This window comes from Orycteropus afer, unplaced genomic scaffold (genome assembly GCF_000298275.1).
Source record: "Orycteropus afer afer isolate SDZICR_OR568_19922 unplaced genomic scaffold, OryAfe1.0 scaffold00302, whole genome shotgun sequence".
Lineage (NCBI taxonomy): Eukaryota > Metazoa > Chordata > Mammalia > Tubulidentata > Orycteropodidae > Orycteropus > Orycteropus afer.
Window position 1 is genome coordinate 3,068,774 of NW_006921889.1, and position 18,477 is coordinate 3,087,250.

At 39.0% G+C, this 18,477-nt stretch overlaps 1 protein-coding gene across 1 annotated transcript in view; it reads left to right on the top strand.

The window, feature by feature from the left end:
* Positions 1 to 17,850, top strand: part of DROSHA (drosha ribonuclease III) — a 246,149-nt gene extending 228,299 nt beyond the window's left edge. Inside the window, exons 28-33 of the mRNA XM_007951608.2 lie at positions 3,604 to 3,745; positions 9,590 to 9,672; positions 9,764 to 9,867; positions 12,190 to 12,282; positions 13,072 to 13,118; positions 17,720 to 17,850. Of these exons, the coding sequence (XP_007949799.2) occupies positions 3,604 to 3,745; positions 9,590 to 9,672; positions 9,764 to 9,867; positions 12,190 to 12,282; positions 13,072 to 13,118; positions 17,720 to 17,850 (600 nt within the window). The remainder of the gene's footprint in view (positions 1 to 3,603; positions 3,746 to 9,589; positions 9,673 to 9,763; positions 9,868 to 12,189; positions 12,283 to 13,071; positions 13,119 to 17,719) is intronic.
* Positions 17,851 to 18,477: the final 627 nt, after the last annotated feature.

Below are 18,477 nucleotides of genomic sequence, written 5' to 3' on the forward strand. Positions count from 1 at the left end.
GAAGCAGACCACATCCCAAAGGCAGCTACTCAGCTGCTTGTGGTAGATCCCACCATGGAGTTGATTGCCAGTCTCATCATGGGGAATAACTAGCACCAGCTGCCCAGCCACTCAACCAGGCCCAGCCAAGTTGACACACAAACATAACCACCACACTGGGTAAGTGCAATGCGTCATAACTCGAGCACTTTGTGAATCAGGGAGCACCCAGCTTGCTCAGCACAGTCCCAGTCAAGGTGGTCCCAGTCAAGGTGCTCCCGTGAGGCAGAACCAGCAGGTTAGATAGATTAAGACATTTGTTTAAGTGATTGCTTATGTGACTGTAACTAGTGGCTGGCAAGTCTGAAATCTGCAAGGGAAGTTTGTGGTGATGGCAGCTCTCGGATGGAAGCTGAGGCAAGTTACTTGATGGTAGATGCCAGTCACATCTACAAAATATCTTAACTGTAACACTTAAATTTGAGTTTGACTGAGTAACTGGGTGCCATAGCCTAGGAGCCCTGGGGGTGCAATGGTTAAAGTGCTCAACTGTTAACCATAAGGGCAGCAGTTCGATTTCACCAGCCTCTCTGAGGGAGAAGGATATAGCAGTCTGCTTCTGCAAAGATATTGACTTGGAAACCCTACAGTTCTACTCTGCCCTATAAGAGTGCTATGAGTTGGAAACAATTTGTTGGCAGTGAGTTTGGTTTCTGGTTTATAGCCTACCAAGTTGACACGTAAAACTACCCATCATAGTCTGTTTCCAAAATAGCCTTCCTGTCCCCCCTTGGCCTCTACTTTGAGAGCAGTTCCCTCCCTCTAGTGAATCCAAACCCAAAAAGATACCTGCCTTCCAGCTCAGTCATTCCATCCTTACTGAGTATTAGGCTAGTGGACTCCTGGGTTCCTTACTGGTTGGGTCTTCTGTTAATATTATATGTAGGCCTTTTTAATTTTAATATGAATCTGATGAAACACTATATTAAAGAAAAGGGGGGGCTAGGGGGAAATAGGAGGAGGAAGGGAGTAGAGACAGGCAAAGAGTAATCGTCTGAAATTCAACAACAAACATGGCTTATGAAGATCAAGTTATATTTCTGCTTCATGAATCATTGTCAGACAAATTAAGAACATATTGTTTCTTATTTATCTATTGTCAAGGTTGCAGTGTCAGGCATTGAGAATAAATCCTGATTCTCATAAGCTCAGTTGACACTGTGGACCCATAGAGCATAAAACTTGCATCTCATAAACAAAGTATAGTGTGCAGCAGCAGGGGGTATAATACTAGCAAAACCCTGTGTTGTACCTGCTCCTTATCTCTATTTTCAGGATTGTGCTGTAGCAGGAAGGATTTTATTTATTTATTTATTTAATAGGCTAAGTATTTGTTATATCTGTTGTAAGAGAAATTCTGGTTTTAGATGCATTACTAACTGTAAATCTTAGAGAATAGAGATCATTATGTTCAGTTTTTGTCTGGTGTGGTGCAGTGAATTACATGGTATGGCCCTTCTAGCTGTGGTCTTTCTGGCTCCTGACAGGTGACCGGTGAGATGCCTATAGTACACCAAGGGGATTGGATAGCTTGTTAACAGTGTAAATAAGGTATATGGCACACTTGTGTGGGTGGGACTGTGCAAATAAGGTATATGATGGGGATGAGTCATTTTTACCATTCTGCTAGGGCTAAAATGAGCCATTCCGGAGGTGGAAGGGTAGAGAGGGGTGGATCTCACTACCATCCAGATTAAAGAGTCAGGAATGGAGAAAATCCTTTGGATTCAAGATCCGTGTGCTAAACTTCCTCAGTGTAGGAGACCACTATGACAGCAGAGAAATGGTGACAGCAAAGGTAGCAGAAACAACAGAACCAGGGGACCTGGCCCATGGAGCAAGAAAGCCGAAATCCTTCTGGCAGGCTTGCTGGCAGAGTGGAGTGCCTCTCTGGGCACCTATCACCAAAACTTAAAAAGCCTTGTAACACTTGCCAGAGGAGGGAAGAGGGTGAGGGTCACAGGGTCAAGAGGCTGAGGCCAGAGAGAAGTATGGCTGAGAAGCTACCCTGACTAAAGAACTGTATCTTGAGTTATTTCCACTCCTGAATTGTAACCTGTTACTTCCCTAATAAACCTCGTAATCGTGACTATTACCTGTGAGTTCTTTGTGGCTAGTGCAATGAATTACCGAACCCAGAAGGAAAGTAAAGTGCCCTGGGAGGAATGGTTGATATCAGAATTGGTTTTAAAAAATAAAAGAAGGTTGGAGGGTGGAAGCACGTCTGACCTCCACCTCATGGGACTCGGCCTTGAGCTGTTAATGTTGATCTCAATCCTCCCCTCCCTTGTGAAGTTGGAGAAGGTCAGATGCCACTGCCATGCCATTTTGATGGTTAGTGAGTTCCTTAAGGGTGGGGTCTTCTCCTTTGCATCTTTGTATCTGCCTTCCTCCATTCAACCATAACCAGTTGTCACAGAGTCGACCACAACTCGCGGAGACCCCATGTGTGTCATGGGAGAACTGTGCTCCACAGTGTTTTTCAGTGGCCAGTCTTTGGTAGTAAATTACCAGAGCTTTCTTCCAAGGCCCCTCTGGGTGGACGAGAACCTCCAGCCTTTTGGTTGTAACAGCCAAGGGCATTATCCATTCCCACCACCCGGGGTGTCTGTCACTCTTATTTTATGAAGACCCTCTACAATGAATTAATTGTATCATTTTCATGCTGTATTTAATGTTACTATTTGGAAAGTTTTTGGAAGGTTCTTCACTGTCTGAAATTCCTAGTAGAAATTTTTGTTTTGAGTTTCTGAACTTGAATTATATAAAAGTTATATTTTAATTTAAATAAAGATAAAGGATCTCAGTATGAAAAACTGAGACTCTGGGTATATAATGTAAATCTTTAAAATAGTAATAAAAGTAAAAAATATAAACAAATGATTTTAAGTCCTTTAGGTAATACTTAACTAAAATGTCACTTCTTCAAATCCTGTAGTATCAACATTAGCATCAATGTCATGAAACTTGAAGTGTCTTTTAGACTTTAAAAAAAAAATGTTCCTTAACAACTAATCTACGGTGACAGAAAGCATATTGAGCCAGCCTGGTGGGAAGTGGGGAAGATTGATTGCAAAGGGCCACAGGGAACTTGTTTAGGGTGATAGAAATCTATAAGGTTGTCAAAACTCATCTAACTGTGCAGTTAAAATGGGTGCATTTTATTGCATGTAGATTATACTTCAAATTTAAAAAAAAAAAACAGTTCCTTCTTAGTAGCATTAAACTTAATAGAAGCTATGACCTTTAATCATTGAACAGCATCCACCACCCACACACACACACTCACTAATCCATTACTACTAAACAAGTAAACCATTTAAAGTAAATCTTTAAATGTCAGTTAGGGAGAAATCCAGAATAACAGCAAAGCAAGTTTAAGGAGAAACTAGAAGTGTGTGGAGGACTTCACTCCTGTCTGAGGGTAATGCTTGATGAATCCAGCTGTCCCCTTGGTGGCCCTGGGAGTGGGACAACCTCAGGCCAGCTCTTACTCAACACAAGAGCAAGAGAGAGACTAAAAGTGAAACTGTCTCTAAATGTGCTTCAATTCCTTTTGGCCAGTTGTTACGAAGCTCTTTGGTGAACAACAGAACACAAGCCAAGGTGGCAGAGGAGCTTGGCATGCAGGAGTACGCCATAACCAATGACAAAACCAAGAGGCCCGTGGCCCTCAGGACCAAGACCTTGGCAGACCTTTTGGAATGTGAGTCCAACGAAGTAAACCTTTCATACTAACCCAACAAATGAATTTTTAAATCAATTTGACCAACACTTTATTCTTCTCATTATTATGTTCTGGCTAAAGAAACCTCTTGTTTTGATTTCTACTTATTCTTTCTCCAAAGTTTGCTTGAAGGAGAATAATTTAGAATGAAGACATGTGAATAATGAATTTAGTATTCAATCTTGTATTCAGTGGAAACCACACCCATGTCCTTATCCCGTCTTAGCCTTTACCTCTCTTTATGTAACAGAATGGTAATTTTTAATCATAGCTTTTTAAAAATTTTTTGCTACCCAGTACCCTTCATATAGTGGCACAGAAGAAGGAAGAGTAATTTAGTCTCTAAGCACTAAAATCATTTTATTGTTTTGAATGAGCTCAAAGCTCTATAGACAGATGTCATATTCAAAGTTTCTAAAATGGTCTGGTAACATTCTAAATAATCCTATTATAGCTAACTACAGGATTGGCCACATAATATAATGGTTCTGTTTCTTCTAAATGAGGGGACCAGTCACTGGGCCTTAGAACTTTTTTTCCTTTGAATGTTATGATATTTTTTACATTTTATATACTGAATAATACACACATTTTAAGATCTTCCATGTAAAATCAGTTCACTTACAAAATGCAAAGGCAGTCTGACCAAGGAGCTTAAGAAGATTTCTTGTTCAACTAAAGAAAGGCAATAGAAAGATTAAGATTTCAAAAAAACTAAGCTGATAGATCATCTCTGGCTTTTTATTTGTTAAGTTCAGTGAAAGGCATTTTTAGTCCTTCTTTTAAAAACTGAACTCTTTTGTTTATTTGGTTAAAATACCTTTTAATGAGGAGCTCTATTAGCATAGTGGCAAAAGCACTTGACTGCTAACCAGAAGGCTGGTGGTTTAAACCCACCAGCCACTCCTTGGAAGGAAGGTTGGGCAATCCTACTTCCGTAGTGATACAGCCTTGGAAACCGAAGGAGGGGTCGCTATGAGTCGGGGCCGACTCGACGGCACATAACAACAACAACAACAACCTTTTAATGAATTCACCTTTGGGAGTCATCATTTTTTAATGCAAAGTAGTAGATATTTTTAGCTTGTCCCAAAGATTTTCTCTGTTTGGGCAGATTGTATCTATAAATTGCCCCATTCTGCTCATGAAATTTAGCATAGAGTCCTTGTAAATGGGCAGTTTCCTTGAGATTGGTGTTGAGAAAGGCAGGCCTCAAGGATGTGCTCCTTCTGACGTCATACCCAATCTTCAGGTTGTCCTGATTTATTTCATATTAGCATGGTGTGCTCCCAAATGGCCTTCTCTCTCTGCTGTACGGCAGCATTCTCATAGCATTTTGCATGTAATATTAGCTAACTGCTCGTTTAGCCCTCACTCTTTGCTAAATGCAGTTTTGGTCTTTGTGCTCTATGGTTTTACATTTTATTGAGAGCTCCATGTTACTGCTTCTAATATTGACAATTAAGAGTAGATAGAATCTTGTATTTAGAAAGGTGAAGTAGTAATGCTGAAGTTGAAAACCTTACTGAAATGTTTCTTAAAAGTTCAGGTCTCTCACTCTTTCTAGTAAATGGCAGTGAATTATGGTCTATCTATTTATTTATTTATTTACTGTGGTAAATACATTATTTTATTACTTTTTATTTTTATTTTTGCAGTGCTTCCTCCCCTCCCTTTTCACCCCTAGTAACCAACAAAGTTTCCTTGTGTATATAAACTGTTCCTTGACTTTTTGCAATAATGAACTAATACGATTATTTGTCCTTCTGATTGACTTATTTCACTCGTCCTCCAAGTTCATCCAAGTTATGTGGTGTTTTGCAGATTCTACATTATTCTTTAGTGTTGCGTAATATTCCATTGTGTGTGTACCATGGTTTGGTTATCCGTTCTTCTGTTGATGGGCACATAGGTTGGTTTCATCCTTTCACTATTGTAAGTAGTGCTGTGATGAACATGGGTGTACATATATCTATTCTTGTCCTGGCTCTCACTTCTTTAGGATATATAACTAGTAATGGGATTGCAGGATCAAGTGGTATTTCTTATTCCAGCTTTTGAAGGAATCACTACTATACTGCTCTCCACGGTGGTTGTATGATTTGACAGTCGTATCAGCAGTGTATGAGAGTCCCAATCTCTCTGCATCCTTGCCAGCATTTGTTATTTTTTGTCTTGTTGAACTTTTCTGTTAGTGCTGGGGTGAGATGGTGTCTCATTATTGTTTTGATTTGTATCACTCTAATGGCTAATGATCATGAACATTTCTTCATGTGTGTGTTGGCCACCTGAGTATGCTCTTTGGTGAAGTGTCTATTCATGTCTTCTGTCCATTTTTTAATTGGATTATTTGTCTTTTTGTTGTTGAAGTGTTGGAGTTTTCTATAAATTCTCCCTTGTCAGATAAGTTGTTGCTGAATACTTTTCCCAATCTGTAGGTTCTCTTTTTACTCTTTTGAGGAAGTGTTTGGAAGCCCATAAAAATTTAATTTCTAGAAGGTCCCATTCATCTAGTTTATCTTCTGCTCTTTGTGCATTTTGGGCTATGCTTGACAGTCTATTTATGCCATAAATGAAGTCGTCCATAAATTTGCCTCTAGCTTTTCCTTGAGGAACTTTATTAGTTTTAGGATTCACATTTACATCTGATCCATCTGAAGTTAGTTTTTGTGTATGGTGTGAGGTATGGATCTTATTTCATTTTTCTGCAAATGGATATCCAGTTTTGCCACCACATTTATTAAACAAACATTCTCTTCCCCATTGAATGGATTTTGGCCCTTTGTCAAAGATGAGCTGACCATAGGTTGATGGATCTATTTCTGGGTTCTCAATTCTGTTCCACTGGCCTATATGTCTGTTGTTATACCAGTGGCAGCCAAACAGCCAAAACATGACTACTGTGGCTGTATAGTAGGTTTTGAGATCCAAGAGTGTGAGACCTCCTGCTTTATTTTTCTTCAATGGTGCTTTGATTATCTGAGGTCTCTTTCCTTTCCATATAAAATTAGTGATTGGTTTTTTCATATCCTTAAAGAATGTTGATGGAATCTGGATTGGGATTGCATTGAATATATTGATTTCTTTGGGAAGTATTGACATTTTCACAATGTTCAATCTTCCTATCCAGAAGCATGGTATGTTCTTCCATTTAGGAAGAACACTACTTCTTGAAGTAGTGTTTTGTAGTTTTCTTTGTACAGGTCTTCTGTGTCTATAGTGAGAATTATTTCCAAGTATTTTATTTTTTTGTTAGTTGTTTTTAACAAAACAAACTCTTTTTTGTTAGTGGCTTTTAACAAAACAAAAATATAAAATACTTGGGAATAAATCTCACTAAGGACACAGAAGACCTGTACAAAGAATACTACAGAACACTGCTTCAAGAAGAAAAGAGCTAACAAATTGTCCTGGAAGAAGTACAGCCAGAACACTCCTTGGAAGCAAGAATGGCCAGACTTCATCTCACCAACTTTGGTCATGTTGTCAGAAGGGACCATTCCCTGGAAAAGGGCCTCATGCTTGGTAAAGTGGAGGGTCAGTGAAAAAGGGGAAGGCCCTCAACAAGCTGGATTGACACAGTGGCTGCAACGATGAGCTCGGGTATAGCAAGGATTGTGAGGCTGGTATAGGACCAGGCAGTGTTTTGTTCTGTTGTGCATAGGGTCACTATGAGTTGGAGCTAACTCGACAGCACCTAATAACAAGAACAACATTTTTTTTCTTTTTTTTTGGTAGCTATTGTAAATGATCTTTATTTCCTTTTCAGCAGTCTCTGCTGGTGTAGAGCAATCCAACTGATCTTTGTATGTTGATCTGGTATCCCTCCACTATGCTGAATCTCTCAATTAGTTCTAGTAGTTTTTTTGCCGAGTCTCTTGGGTTTTCTATGTATAAGATCATATAATCAGCAAATAGGGATAGTGTGATTTCTTCCTTACCAATTTGGATGTATTTGATTTTCCTTTCTTGCCTTATGGCCCTGGATTTAAAAAAAAAAAAAAAATTCTTTCAGGGTTTTATATATACCATCCCATTGCCTTCTTGCCTGCATGATTTCTGCTGAGAAATCAGAGCTTAGTCTTATTGGTTGCCCTTTGTAGGTAACTTTTTATTTTTCCTGGGCTGCTTTCAGGATTCTTTCTTTGTCTTTGGTTTTGATGAGTTTGATGATGATATGTCTTCCTGATTTTCTTTTGGAGTCTATCCTGTTTGGGGTTCATTGGACTTGTTGAATGGATATATTCTTGTCTTTCATCATATCAAGGAAATTCTCTTCCAACAAATCTTTGACAATTTTCTCTGTGTTTTATTTGTCTCTTTTTGTTTTGGAATTTCAATTGTTGTTGTTATGTGCTGTCGAGTCGGACCGACTCATAGCGACGTCTCCTTGGATTTCCGAGGCAGTATCACTATGGAAGTAGATTGCCCAACCTTCTTTCCGAGGAGTGGCTGGTGGGTCTGAACCTCCAGCCTTCTGGTTAGCAGTCAAGTGCCTTAGGCACTAGGCTACCAGAGCCCATAGGTTTCATAGGTTATTCCTTATGATGATATCCCACATGAGCCTTAGGCTTTCTTCATTTTGTTTTGGTCTTTTTTTTCTGATTGATCCCTTTCCAAAGTATTGAGGTATTTGTCTTCAGTCTCACTAATTCTGTCTTCCATTGATTCATTTCTTCTCCTTTGCCCATTCAATGTGTTATCTATTTCTGAGAATTTAGTATTAATCTTCCAGATTTCTATCTGTAGATTTTGTATCATTTCTAATTTTTCATTTATTTTGTCATTTTGTTCTTGTACTGTCTTGTTCTTGAATTGTTCTAGGGTTTTCTCTACATTTTCCCCAATTTTGTTAGTGTTTTCCTTGATCTGTCTCTCAATCTGTTGAAGGTACCTAAATGTAATTCTTTTGAATTCTTTATCAGGGAGTTCCAGTGCTGCTTCTTCCTCAGGGATGTGTTCGGGGTCTGTATCCTGGTCCCTTGTTTCTACTGCTTTATTTTGCTTCTTTGTGTGGACTGTGATGGTCTGTAGTCTCTGAGACATTGTGACGTTTTTGTGTTTATATTTAACTGGTGATTGTATGTTGGAGTGATTTGCCCAAAATTTTGGGTTTTTTTTTTTTTTTTTTTTTTTTTTTTTTTTTTTTTTTTTTTTTTTTTTTTTTTTTTTTTTTTTTTTTTTTGTATGTATCTGAATAAGCAGGGTTCTGTGCTCCTCTATTTGCTAGTTGGCAGCACTTAATGCACTTATCATCTGTCTCCTTTCTAGTCATCAGCTTCCCATATGTCAGTGCTGTCTTTGGCAAGTGGAACCTTTTCTTAAGACGCTGGAATCTGAATTCTCATGCTATCTTTTTAAATATCCAAAATGGCCACCACTTGTAAACATTCAAAATAGCTGCATCCTCTGCACAGCCAAAAATTCACAGCTCAGTTTGTCTCCTTCTTTGCTGTTTCCCTTTTCAGTCGTCAGCTACCCATGCAGTAGTCCATGCAGCCCTAGGTGAGCAGGGCTGATTTTTAGGTTAATTCGTGGGTCCTAACACCACTTGGAAATATTCAGGCTGTCTGTGCCATGAGGAGAGCTGACAGTCCCCAGATCCGGTTGTCTCCTTACTCACTGTTTTCATTCAGGTTCTTCTATTAGTTGGTGTTTAATCCACTTTTCTAGCCTTCCTTTCAAAACTCAGGGCTCCAAGATTATCTTCTGTATCTGTGTCAATTGGTTTCTCTTTTCTTTGTTGAAGAGGGTCTGTGTAGCTTGTCTGCCTATTCTGCCATCTTGAATTATGGTTTGTTTTAAAATGTTCTTTTTTTTCAGCATTTATTGCAGCGCTGTACATTGATAAGGACTTGGAGTATGTCCATACGTTCATGAATGTCTGTTTCTTTCCACGATTAAAAGTAAGCCTACATATAATTTAAATTAATGGTGTGCTTTTTGGTTGGTGGTTCCAGAACCCATTACTAAATCATTTTTGGGGTCTTACTACAGGAGTTCATTTTGAACCAGGATTGGAATGACCCCAAATCCCAGCTTCAGCAGTGTTGCTTGACACTTAGGACAGAAGGAAAAGAGCCAGACATTCCTCTGTACAAGTAAGTACCCTGTGTGCAGAGTCACCAGACCCAGCCTCCTCACGTTGATTCTCCCAGTGACTCAAGGGAAAGCCAGTCATGGTAGGGCAGATGTGGCAGGAGCCCTGGATTGAGACTCCCTGACAGTCAGAGTCCCACTGAAACCCTGGGGCCCTCTCAGTCTCTAGCTGTGTAGAAGTGGGCTGGCCACACTAGGTTATCACTATGCAGCCTCCCCATCTAAAAATTCTCTGTGAATGATGAACTCATAGGCAGATACCCTAAGATTATGAGATTAAGATAAAAATTGTGATTAAATAGTTTTTATACATACTTTAAAAATTTTATTATGCTGAAATATATGAAGCAAATTTTTTTTTGACATTTTGGCTATTTTTAAGTGTATAATTCAATGACCTTAATTATGTGCACAATTTTACATGATTCTTTATTTGTCTTCCTATTTATTGTAACCTCTTCCGGGCTATCCATCGAGATGATAAGAATGTGTGTATTTCTGTGTAGTAATATCTGGGCGTCTCTCTCTACCCTCATGGCCGCTATATCTGTCACCTGACACATATGCTGCCTTGCTCAGGTGGTCCTTGTAGGAAGCGAGGCAGTCGTTCTCAGGTGCTGTGCAAATGAAATATTCAGAATTTTTCTTCTTAGAATCTGCACCAAATGCTGTCATATACTTTGAACATCTTTAGTGACAAGTCTTTATCCTTTGAGTGGTAGGCAAAAATCATTCAGAAGGCACACCGGTGAGTAAGTGGGTCACTACAGCGAGTAATGTGTTTTGAGCAAGATAGGAGATTTGACTCAGGTAGAGTGATTATCTGGAAACACTCATCTGTTGATTCAGGAGGTGCTTTCAAAGAGGTGTTCCAAAATGGACAGATGATTGAAATAGATGCGTTGCCTCTATTTCCAGAGGTATTGGATCTGGATGTGTGATTTTAAATATGTTCAGTAGTCTAATCTCAGTACTGTTTCACCCCTTGCCTGTACATGCACGTGGTTACAATCACTCACATTTGTATGTTTCCCACCTGGAATAAAAAACCCCATTTTGGACTCTCTCAGATGTCAAGAAACTCAAGGAGAAATGCCAGTGGGGCAGCTGGGAATTTTAAGTCTTTTTTCATGTTTTCATTTAATTGTCACAGCACTTTATAGGCTTTTTCCCTGGAAGAAAAACTGCAGCCAAGAGAGTTAACCAAGAGAAGGTTAAGTCACCCTACAGCCAGCTACTATCCGTTGTCCCAAGAGGTTGTCACTGCCAAACAATGTTTCCTTTATTTACTGGGGAAAAAAAACAAATGCTTGGAAATAGCAGTTTAATATGTGTCTAATAAGCATAATGAATATCCAAACTCTTATATGAAGGGATCAAAGTATTTCCTCATCAAAGTGATAATTAAGGTTCAGTAAATAAAATGGGGATGATAAACTTCTCATAGCACCAGCATGGTCCTTATGATAAGTACTGCCTTAAAGAAGTTACTGTGTCCTTTCATGCTCTCGAGTATGTAAATGAAAAGGAAATTACTCTTGTCCCTTCTCATAAACCCCCCAATGAGGGGACATGATGAGTTTGTTCATTTTTATCAAGATAGCGGGGTTGTTTTACATAGTTTGTTTTTTAAGATTACTGTGTTCATCCCATTATCTTTGTTGGCTTCTTTTAATTTCCCTTTTCCATGAAGTTATCAGTTTTGCTGCATTGGAAATCTGCACTGTGTCATTAAAATCCAGAGCACCTGGAGCTCTGTTTTTTGGCGATCGCGTTGTGTACTTAGCATTATAGTGCACCTTTGAAATGATCTCTGCTGTTTCAGAAATTAAATACATTTTCTGATCTTTGAGATAAGGTCCCAGACTTTAGGAAGAATCCTTGATATGAGACTGCTCAGGCCTGGCTCGAGGCATGTTTCCTGGAGACTGTGTTCAGCTGTGATTAGCCCTGGAAAAAAATGAACAGACAGCAGCTGTTGACTTTTCACTGAGAAAAGTTTGTTAATTTTATGATACTTGGAATATGTACACTTAGGAATTATTTCCAAAATATTTTACATTTCACTGTTAACCTTCAGATGTTTTTCATATTGCTTTGGAAAAAAATAAAAGTGAAAATCTAGTGCAGAATTTAAAGAATTTCCCACTTCAGATGTTCTCTGTATTTGTCAGCTTAGTCAGTCATAGATTTGTCCCTTTTCTGCCACTGTCACTTTTACCTCCTCTAAGCAACAAGTGCATGGGTTTTCTCTGTGTAATGTATTAACAGTAACAACGAAAGAATACTTTACCATAATTGGTGCTCTTTCTTTTCCCTTTCAGGACTCTGCAGACAGTGGGGCCATCCCATGCCAGAACCTACACTGTGGCTGTTTATTTCAAAGGAGAAAGAATAGGCTGTGGGAAAGGACCAAGGTATGAGAAGAAAATATTTTCACTTTTTTAAATGAAGATCCTGTATGTCTGAGAGGTCCCGACTCTCCGGTCTTTTTTTTTTTTTTTTTTTTTTTTGCTTTTTGCTTATAGCATGTTTCAGAGTAATAGCACAGTAGATCCTAAAGGTTAATATCCCCGCCAAGCACCAGCCCCAAATGGTGTGTGTGCTCTTGTATAATGGCTTTGGCTACTTTGAGAAAACCCTGTTACCTGGTGCACAGGTGAGGTCTGTAGAGTTGTAGTTACCCGAGTGAGTGCACATTAATGCAAGCCTTTGATGAGATATAAAATGTGTTGTGTTATGCAGACGTTCAATTTCCTATTGCTGCTCCCTTGAGCTTTGTGGAAATGTTAACATCTTCGTGTAAAAAGAGGTGTGTATATTATCACCTTCCTTCGAGCCTTCCAATCTGTATCTGAAGCCGAAAAGCGATTTGAAATCTATGTGTACATATATATTTTTTTCTTTGCCTCTTGAAACTTGACTCTGAGGCTATTCAAACTTAAGTAAGACCTAATGTCAATGGAAGGCATTTTATTGCAGCGTGAAAAGTGTGGAATGAATAACTAGGCTTTGTGCAAATACATGGATGTTCTGCGTGCTTATGTACATTCCTTTCTGTGTGGTCGAGTCTGACAGTAGAGGAATCAGATAAAGTTTTATGCACCAAGCATAAAAACCAGCGTGAATGATTTGTAGCCATACTTGTGTTTTTGAAAAAAAAAAATGTTTAAATTAAAGTGCACCTTCCCTTTCTTTTTTTGAAGTATCCAGCAGGCGGAAATGGGAGCAGCAATGGATGCACTTGAGAAATGTAAGGCTCTCTCTTCTTGTGTAGTTATATGTTCATAATGTAATGAGTGTTTTATGGAAAGAAAATGGGGAAATAGAAAAATGGTGAGTACTGGTGAAATGTGATCTTATTTTCTTCCTAATTATTCTCTACACAGAGTATCGTAGAATGTGAGATATATAGAAAATAGGCATATAATTTTTAAAAATATATGTTCCTGAATGCTTTTTAATGTTCATTTTCCTTTTTTCATAAAGTCCTACCCCCAGCCCTGATAACCCATAAGAACAACCTAATCTTTCTCCCTCTGTATTTTTCTCTGTACTGCTAAGATCTTACAGAGACAGAAAGGATCCATGTCAAGCTAGTTTCTTTTTCTTTTGAGCACTATTTTATTGAAATGGGAGGGTATTTACATACTTCTCTCCAGTGTTCCTCTCTCTCAATGCTACATCTACTCCTCACTTATCTGTCTTATCAACATTTTGCATTTATGACAATGGTGAAAAATCTGCTACCTGTTTTGTTCATTAAGACATACGTCTGGCAGTATCGAATGCCAAGGAGCAAGGTGAGAGTAATGTTGGCTTGTGATGATTCAGCTTATATGGCAACGTGACTGAGCCATGATTCTCAGTGGTTTGGCAGTTATGTAATGATACAATTTGGCAGTTAAATAATGATTAAGAGCTCTGGTGGCATAGTGGATAAGGCATTTGGCTGCTAACCAGAAGGTCAGAGGTTCAAACCCACCAGCTGCTCGCAGAAGGAAGATGGGATGATCTACTTTCATAAAGATTTACAGCATCAGAAACCCAGTGGGATCGCTATGAGTTGCAGTCAACTCAGTGGTAGTGAGTTTGGTTTAATGACGTAGTCATCCTCCATTTTGTGATCTGATATATGATATAGTCATTCTGCATTTTCACATAATGCCAATTTGCACATGATGACTTGGTCTTTGGGACCTAACCATGTTGATAATTGATAAGTGAGTGCGTCATAAACAGCCCATGCAAGTCAGCTGAAATGGTTTCACTGCATTCTTTCTTAATGGCTGTATAATACTTAATACTATTAATATATCATATTTTATTCAACTCTTTTTATTATTGCTAGGTTCTTTGTTTCTGGCTTTAATCACTGTAGAAAATAAATATATAGTGATGCTTTTAGGTCTGTGGGATAGATTCTCAAGACCGGGATGACTGGACTGAAGAAACTCAAATTACATAATTTACTATATAGAGAACTACACAGACTTTTGTAAATTGAAGGCTTAAGTGCAAGGAATATTTCTCCCAAGGTATATTGTGCTGCATAGCAGCAACCGTGGGCAAAAAATGACAGTGCAATTCTATTATGCTTCAAGTATGCAGACTCAGTGAGGGTGGGGGAGAGACTCCAGGAGATTCCGGGGGGTGAGGAGCCAAGGGAAATCATCAGACAATGTCTTTCTGATCAGAGAGAGAGCAGGCAATTCGGGTGGACAGAAGCTAGTCCCGCCAAGGTCCAGAGTCCACGGATCTTCCCTGAAAGTGTTAATTTGACTCTCTTGGGGAATCTCTCATCTGTTATATGGAAACGCACAGCCACATACTGAAATAAAAGTGACATTCCATTTTCTACTTATGAAATTGTTAAAGGTTATCTTTGTTTTTGTGCTTTTTTCTTTTGTTTTCAACTATAAAATAGTATAGGACAGATTGCCTATTCTGAAACAGACCTCCATGTACATATTCGTAGCAGTGGTTGATTTAAATGTGCTAGAAAGCAGTTGGTGATACATCTTGGGTCCTGAAACAAGTTCTTACCCTTTGATCCAGCAATTTCATTTCTGTGAATCAAACTAAAGGAAGTAATTGGGAAATGAACTAAGAATGACGTACCATGATAATCATGGCATTGTTTATAATAACAAAGGAAAAAATAAGTTTTTTTTTTAATTATCTGCATGTTTAATAATAGCACCCATACAAAAAATGAAACAACCAGACTTGCTGCTGTCATTGGTAACAACTTGCTGACCCCATAGGACAGACTAGAACTGTCCTGTAGTGTTTCCAAGGCTCTCATCTTTTTGTAAGCAGGTTGCCAGTTCTTTTTCCTGTAATGCTCTGTTGGGTTCAAACTTGGAGCCTTTCAGTTGGAAGCTGAGCACTTAACCACTGTGCTACCAAGTCTCCTGTTTAACAGTATGGAAGTATTTAAATAAATTACGATGTAGCCCAAGATTGGGTAAACTTTTTGTGTAAATGGCCAGATAGTAAATAGTTTTGTCCTTGTGGGCCATCGTCTCTGTGACAACCGCATAAGCCTGCCATTGTAGTGTGAAGGCAGCCATAGATAATGTATAAATGAACAGGCGTGTCTGTGTTCCCGTGAAACTTTGTTTATAAAAGTGGGGAAGGAAGATGGCGGCGTACTGATAACCTGCACGTTTGATCCCTCTTCCGACTTAGACCCTAAGTAACTAGGTAAAGCAGATACAAATAATGATACTGGAGTTATGAGCAACTATGGAGAAGATCAAGTATTGGATTTAGTGAAGGTGGAGGAAAAGGACAGATTAACAAATGAGAAAAATGAATGAACCTGGCTAGCTGGGGGAGACGGAGGCGGAGACGACACTTTAGAAATACAAATGAGGTCGAGGGAGGGAAGGAGGAGAACAAACAAACTTTAAGGAGGAAAAAAAAAAAAAAACAACTTTATTTATAAAAGTGGGTGAAGGGCTAGATTTGGCCAGTGGGCCATAGTTTGGCCCTCTTGCTGTAGGAAATGTTGTAATATTTTGCAGCCATTAAAATCATGCTTTCAAAGATGATCTGAGAAAATGCTTACACTAGAATACATGGGGAAAAACGGTACCCAAAAATAGTATATTCTCCTATGTGAGGGTGGGTGAGTGGCTGATTTTAAGTATTTGTCTTTCTGTGTAATGTGTTGTGTGCAGTATAACTTTACTTTGTAGGAAAAAGATTATGGAGTCATTCTAAAAATTTTTAATGGTTGTCTGAGTGTTGAGCTTTTTTTAAAAACAGAGATTCAATTTTATAATGGAATTTATTGAGAAAATAGGGTTCATTTTGTAAACACTTGCTTTACGACTAACCTTTTTTGATGTGTCCGATTTAGTTTTTTAAAAGTACTTCTCATACTTGTGGAAGAAGGGCCTGGCAGTCTACTTCCAAAAAGCAGCCAGTGCAAACCTTGTGGGTCACAACAGTCCTGCCCACAGCCGGCCACGGGGACAGCACAGCACCGGGCCATCAGAGGTCAGAACTGACCCGACGGCAGCTAACCGGATAAGACTTGAAACCTGTGTTTACGCATGATGTAAGGAGCTAATAGAACATTATTTCAGAATCAGGACTTTATAACTGCTCTTTCTAAAATAGAGGTGCCATTTGGATTCCTTTTTGTTTAAAATCAAGCTCTAAAACTTTGAGATTCCAGGTCTTTACTGATTGGCCACCTGCTGCCCAGATGCCTTTCCTGTCACCCGCTTCTCGGACCTGGAGTGAGGGTGGGGCCTATATTAGAAGGAGGAAAAATTAGGAGTGTGCTGTAGAGAGACTGACCGTATTGTGCTTTCACCTGAAACGAGCAGTTGTTTCTCACCAAACACGCCATGCTCCCCACCTCTCTGATTCCTCCTGTTTTTGTCTCAGTGTCACCTGTCTGTGTGACAGTCCTTAGCTAGTTAGACAGAAGAACATGTCTTTTTCCTGTGCCACGTGCGTTGTGTGCCCCTCGTTTGTGCATGCCTCCCGCTGTGACTCCTGGAACACGCGCGTTTGCTGAATGAGTAGGTGAGGCGACTGTTTCTGGCTCGGTGCCTGAATTCTTACTCCGTAGCTACACTCACGTTGTACCACAAATGACGGCTGAATTGTGAGGTTTCTGAATCTGAATCATGATTTCCATGTCAGTGCTGCTGCACGGGATCAACTATCAAACGGACCATCGCTTAACTGATAGTACTGACTGACATGCTCCTTTCACCAAATGAAAGTGCTCTCCTTGAGGTGGCTCTTCTGGCTGTCACCTTGGGCCTCTTACAGTAAACTTGAAACAGAATTATCAGAAAGGCTGAGTTAGCATGTCCTTTTGTCCATCGGACCTTTTTTTTTTTTTGTAACTCTTTTTCAGAAATTTTAGTTCTTCGTAAAAAAAAAAAAGTATGATAATACGACTATTTGTTTGAGGGTTTTCATTGGAGCTTTTAAAAAAATATGAAGCTACCTTTTATCCTTTAATCTCTCCCTGAAAATCACTTTGTGCTGGTAGGATGCTGTTAAAGCACCTGTTAGAGACATTCCAAAACCTGGATCTGTGTTCACCATTTCTGCACGTTTTGATGCCTTTTGTATTCAGGCATACATCAAATACTGAAATCTAGAATCAAGGCTGCTGATCCAGAACTCCCAATGCGTGTCTAAATACTGAAAGAAGAAGGGAACAAAATGAACAATTTCCCCCCTCTTGGTTACAGAATACAACTGCTGCATACATTTCATATAAACATATGTCTATACATGTGTGTATGTTCAGTTTGCATCATTTTTTGCACTTGTGGCTATCCTTCATTAAATATAAAATATGTCTCTTTGTGTCAGATAACTTTCCCCAGATGGCCCATCAGAAGCGGTTCATTGAACGGAAATACAGACAAGAGTTGAAAGAAATGAGGTGGGAAAGAGAACATCAAGAGAGAGAACCAGATGAGGCTGAAGACATAAAGAAATAAAGAAGGACATGGTGTTGGCGTATTCACTTGCTTAATAACTATGACTGTTGCCCATTGAGACTTAGCCTAGTTTTTCTTACAGACAATGAATGAAATGTTGCCCATTGAAATAAAACCCAGAGTCAATTGCTATTGTTGCTTTACTGATCTAGTGTTCTATTTTTAACAGGTTGATCTTTATTACAAAGTGTTTGATTTCTCTTCCTTTTTATGGAAAACTTCACTTTGGTGAATATGCATATTCCCTCTTATTTTCCTCATTAAATGAAAAAATCCAAGGAGCATATTCTGGATAGAATAGATCCTTTTTATCTATCTCGAGCTCATATTGTGTCCCCCAGACTTCCAGCTGAAAAGTGAGAAATTCACTTTACTAGATACTTTGACTACACTCTTAGACATCTGTACTTTTTGAAATCTCTGGATTATTAATTTAGATTTTTTAGCTTTTATATGGATGTTTATCATGTTCTCACTGAAAATAATGAATTTACCCCTGTTGAGACAGTGAGCCTTTGTAGAAGGGCTCACTTTAAAGTTTAACTGGGAATTGACGTAGTATTTGAGTTACGTATATTGTCTGACTCCTTAGAATGGGAGCAGGCATAATTCTATGCCAGGTGACAC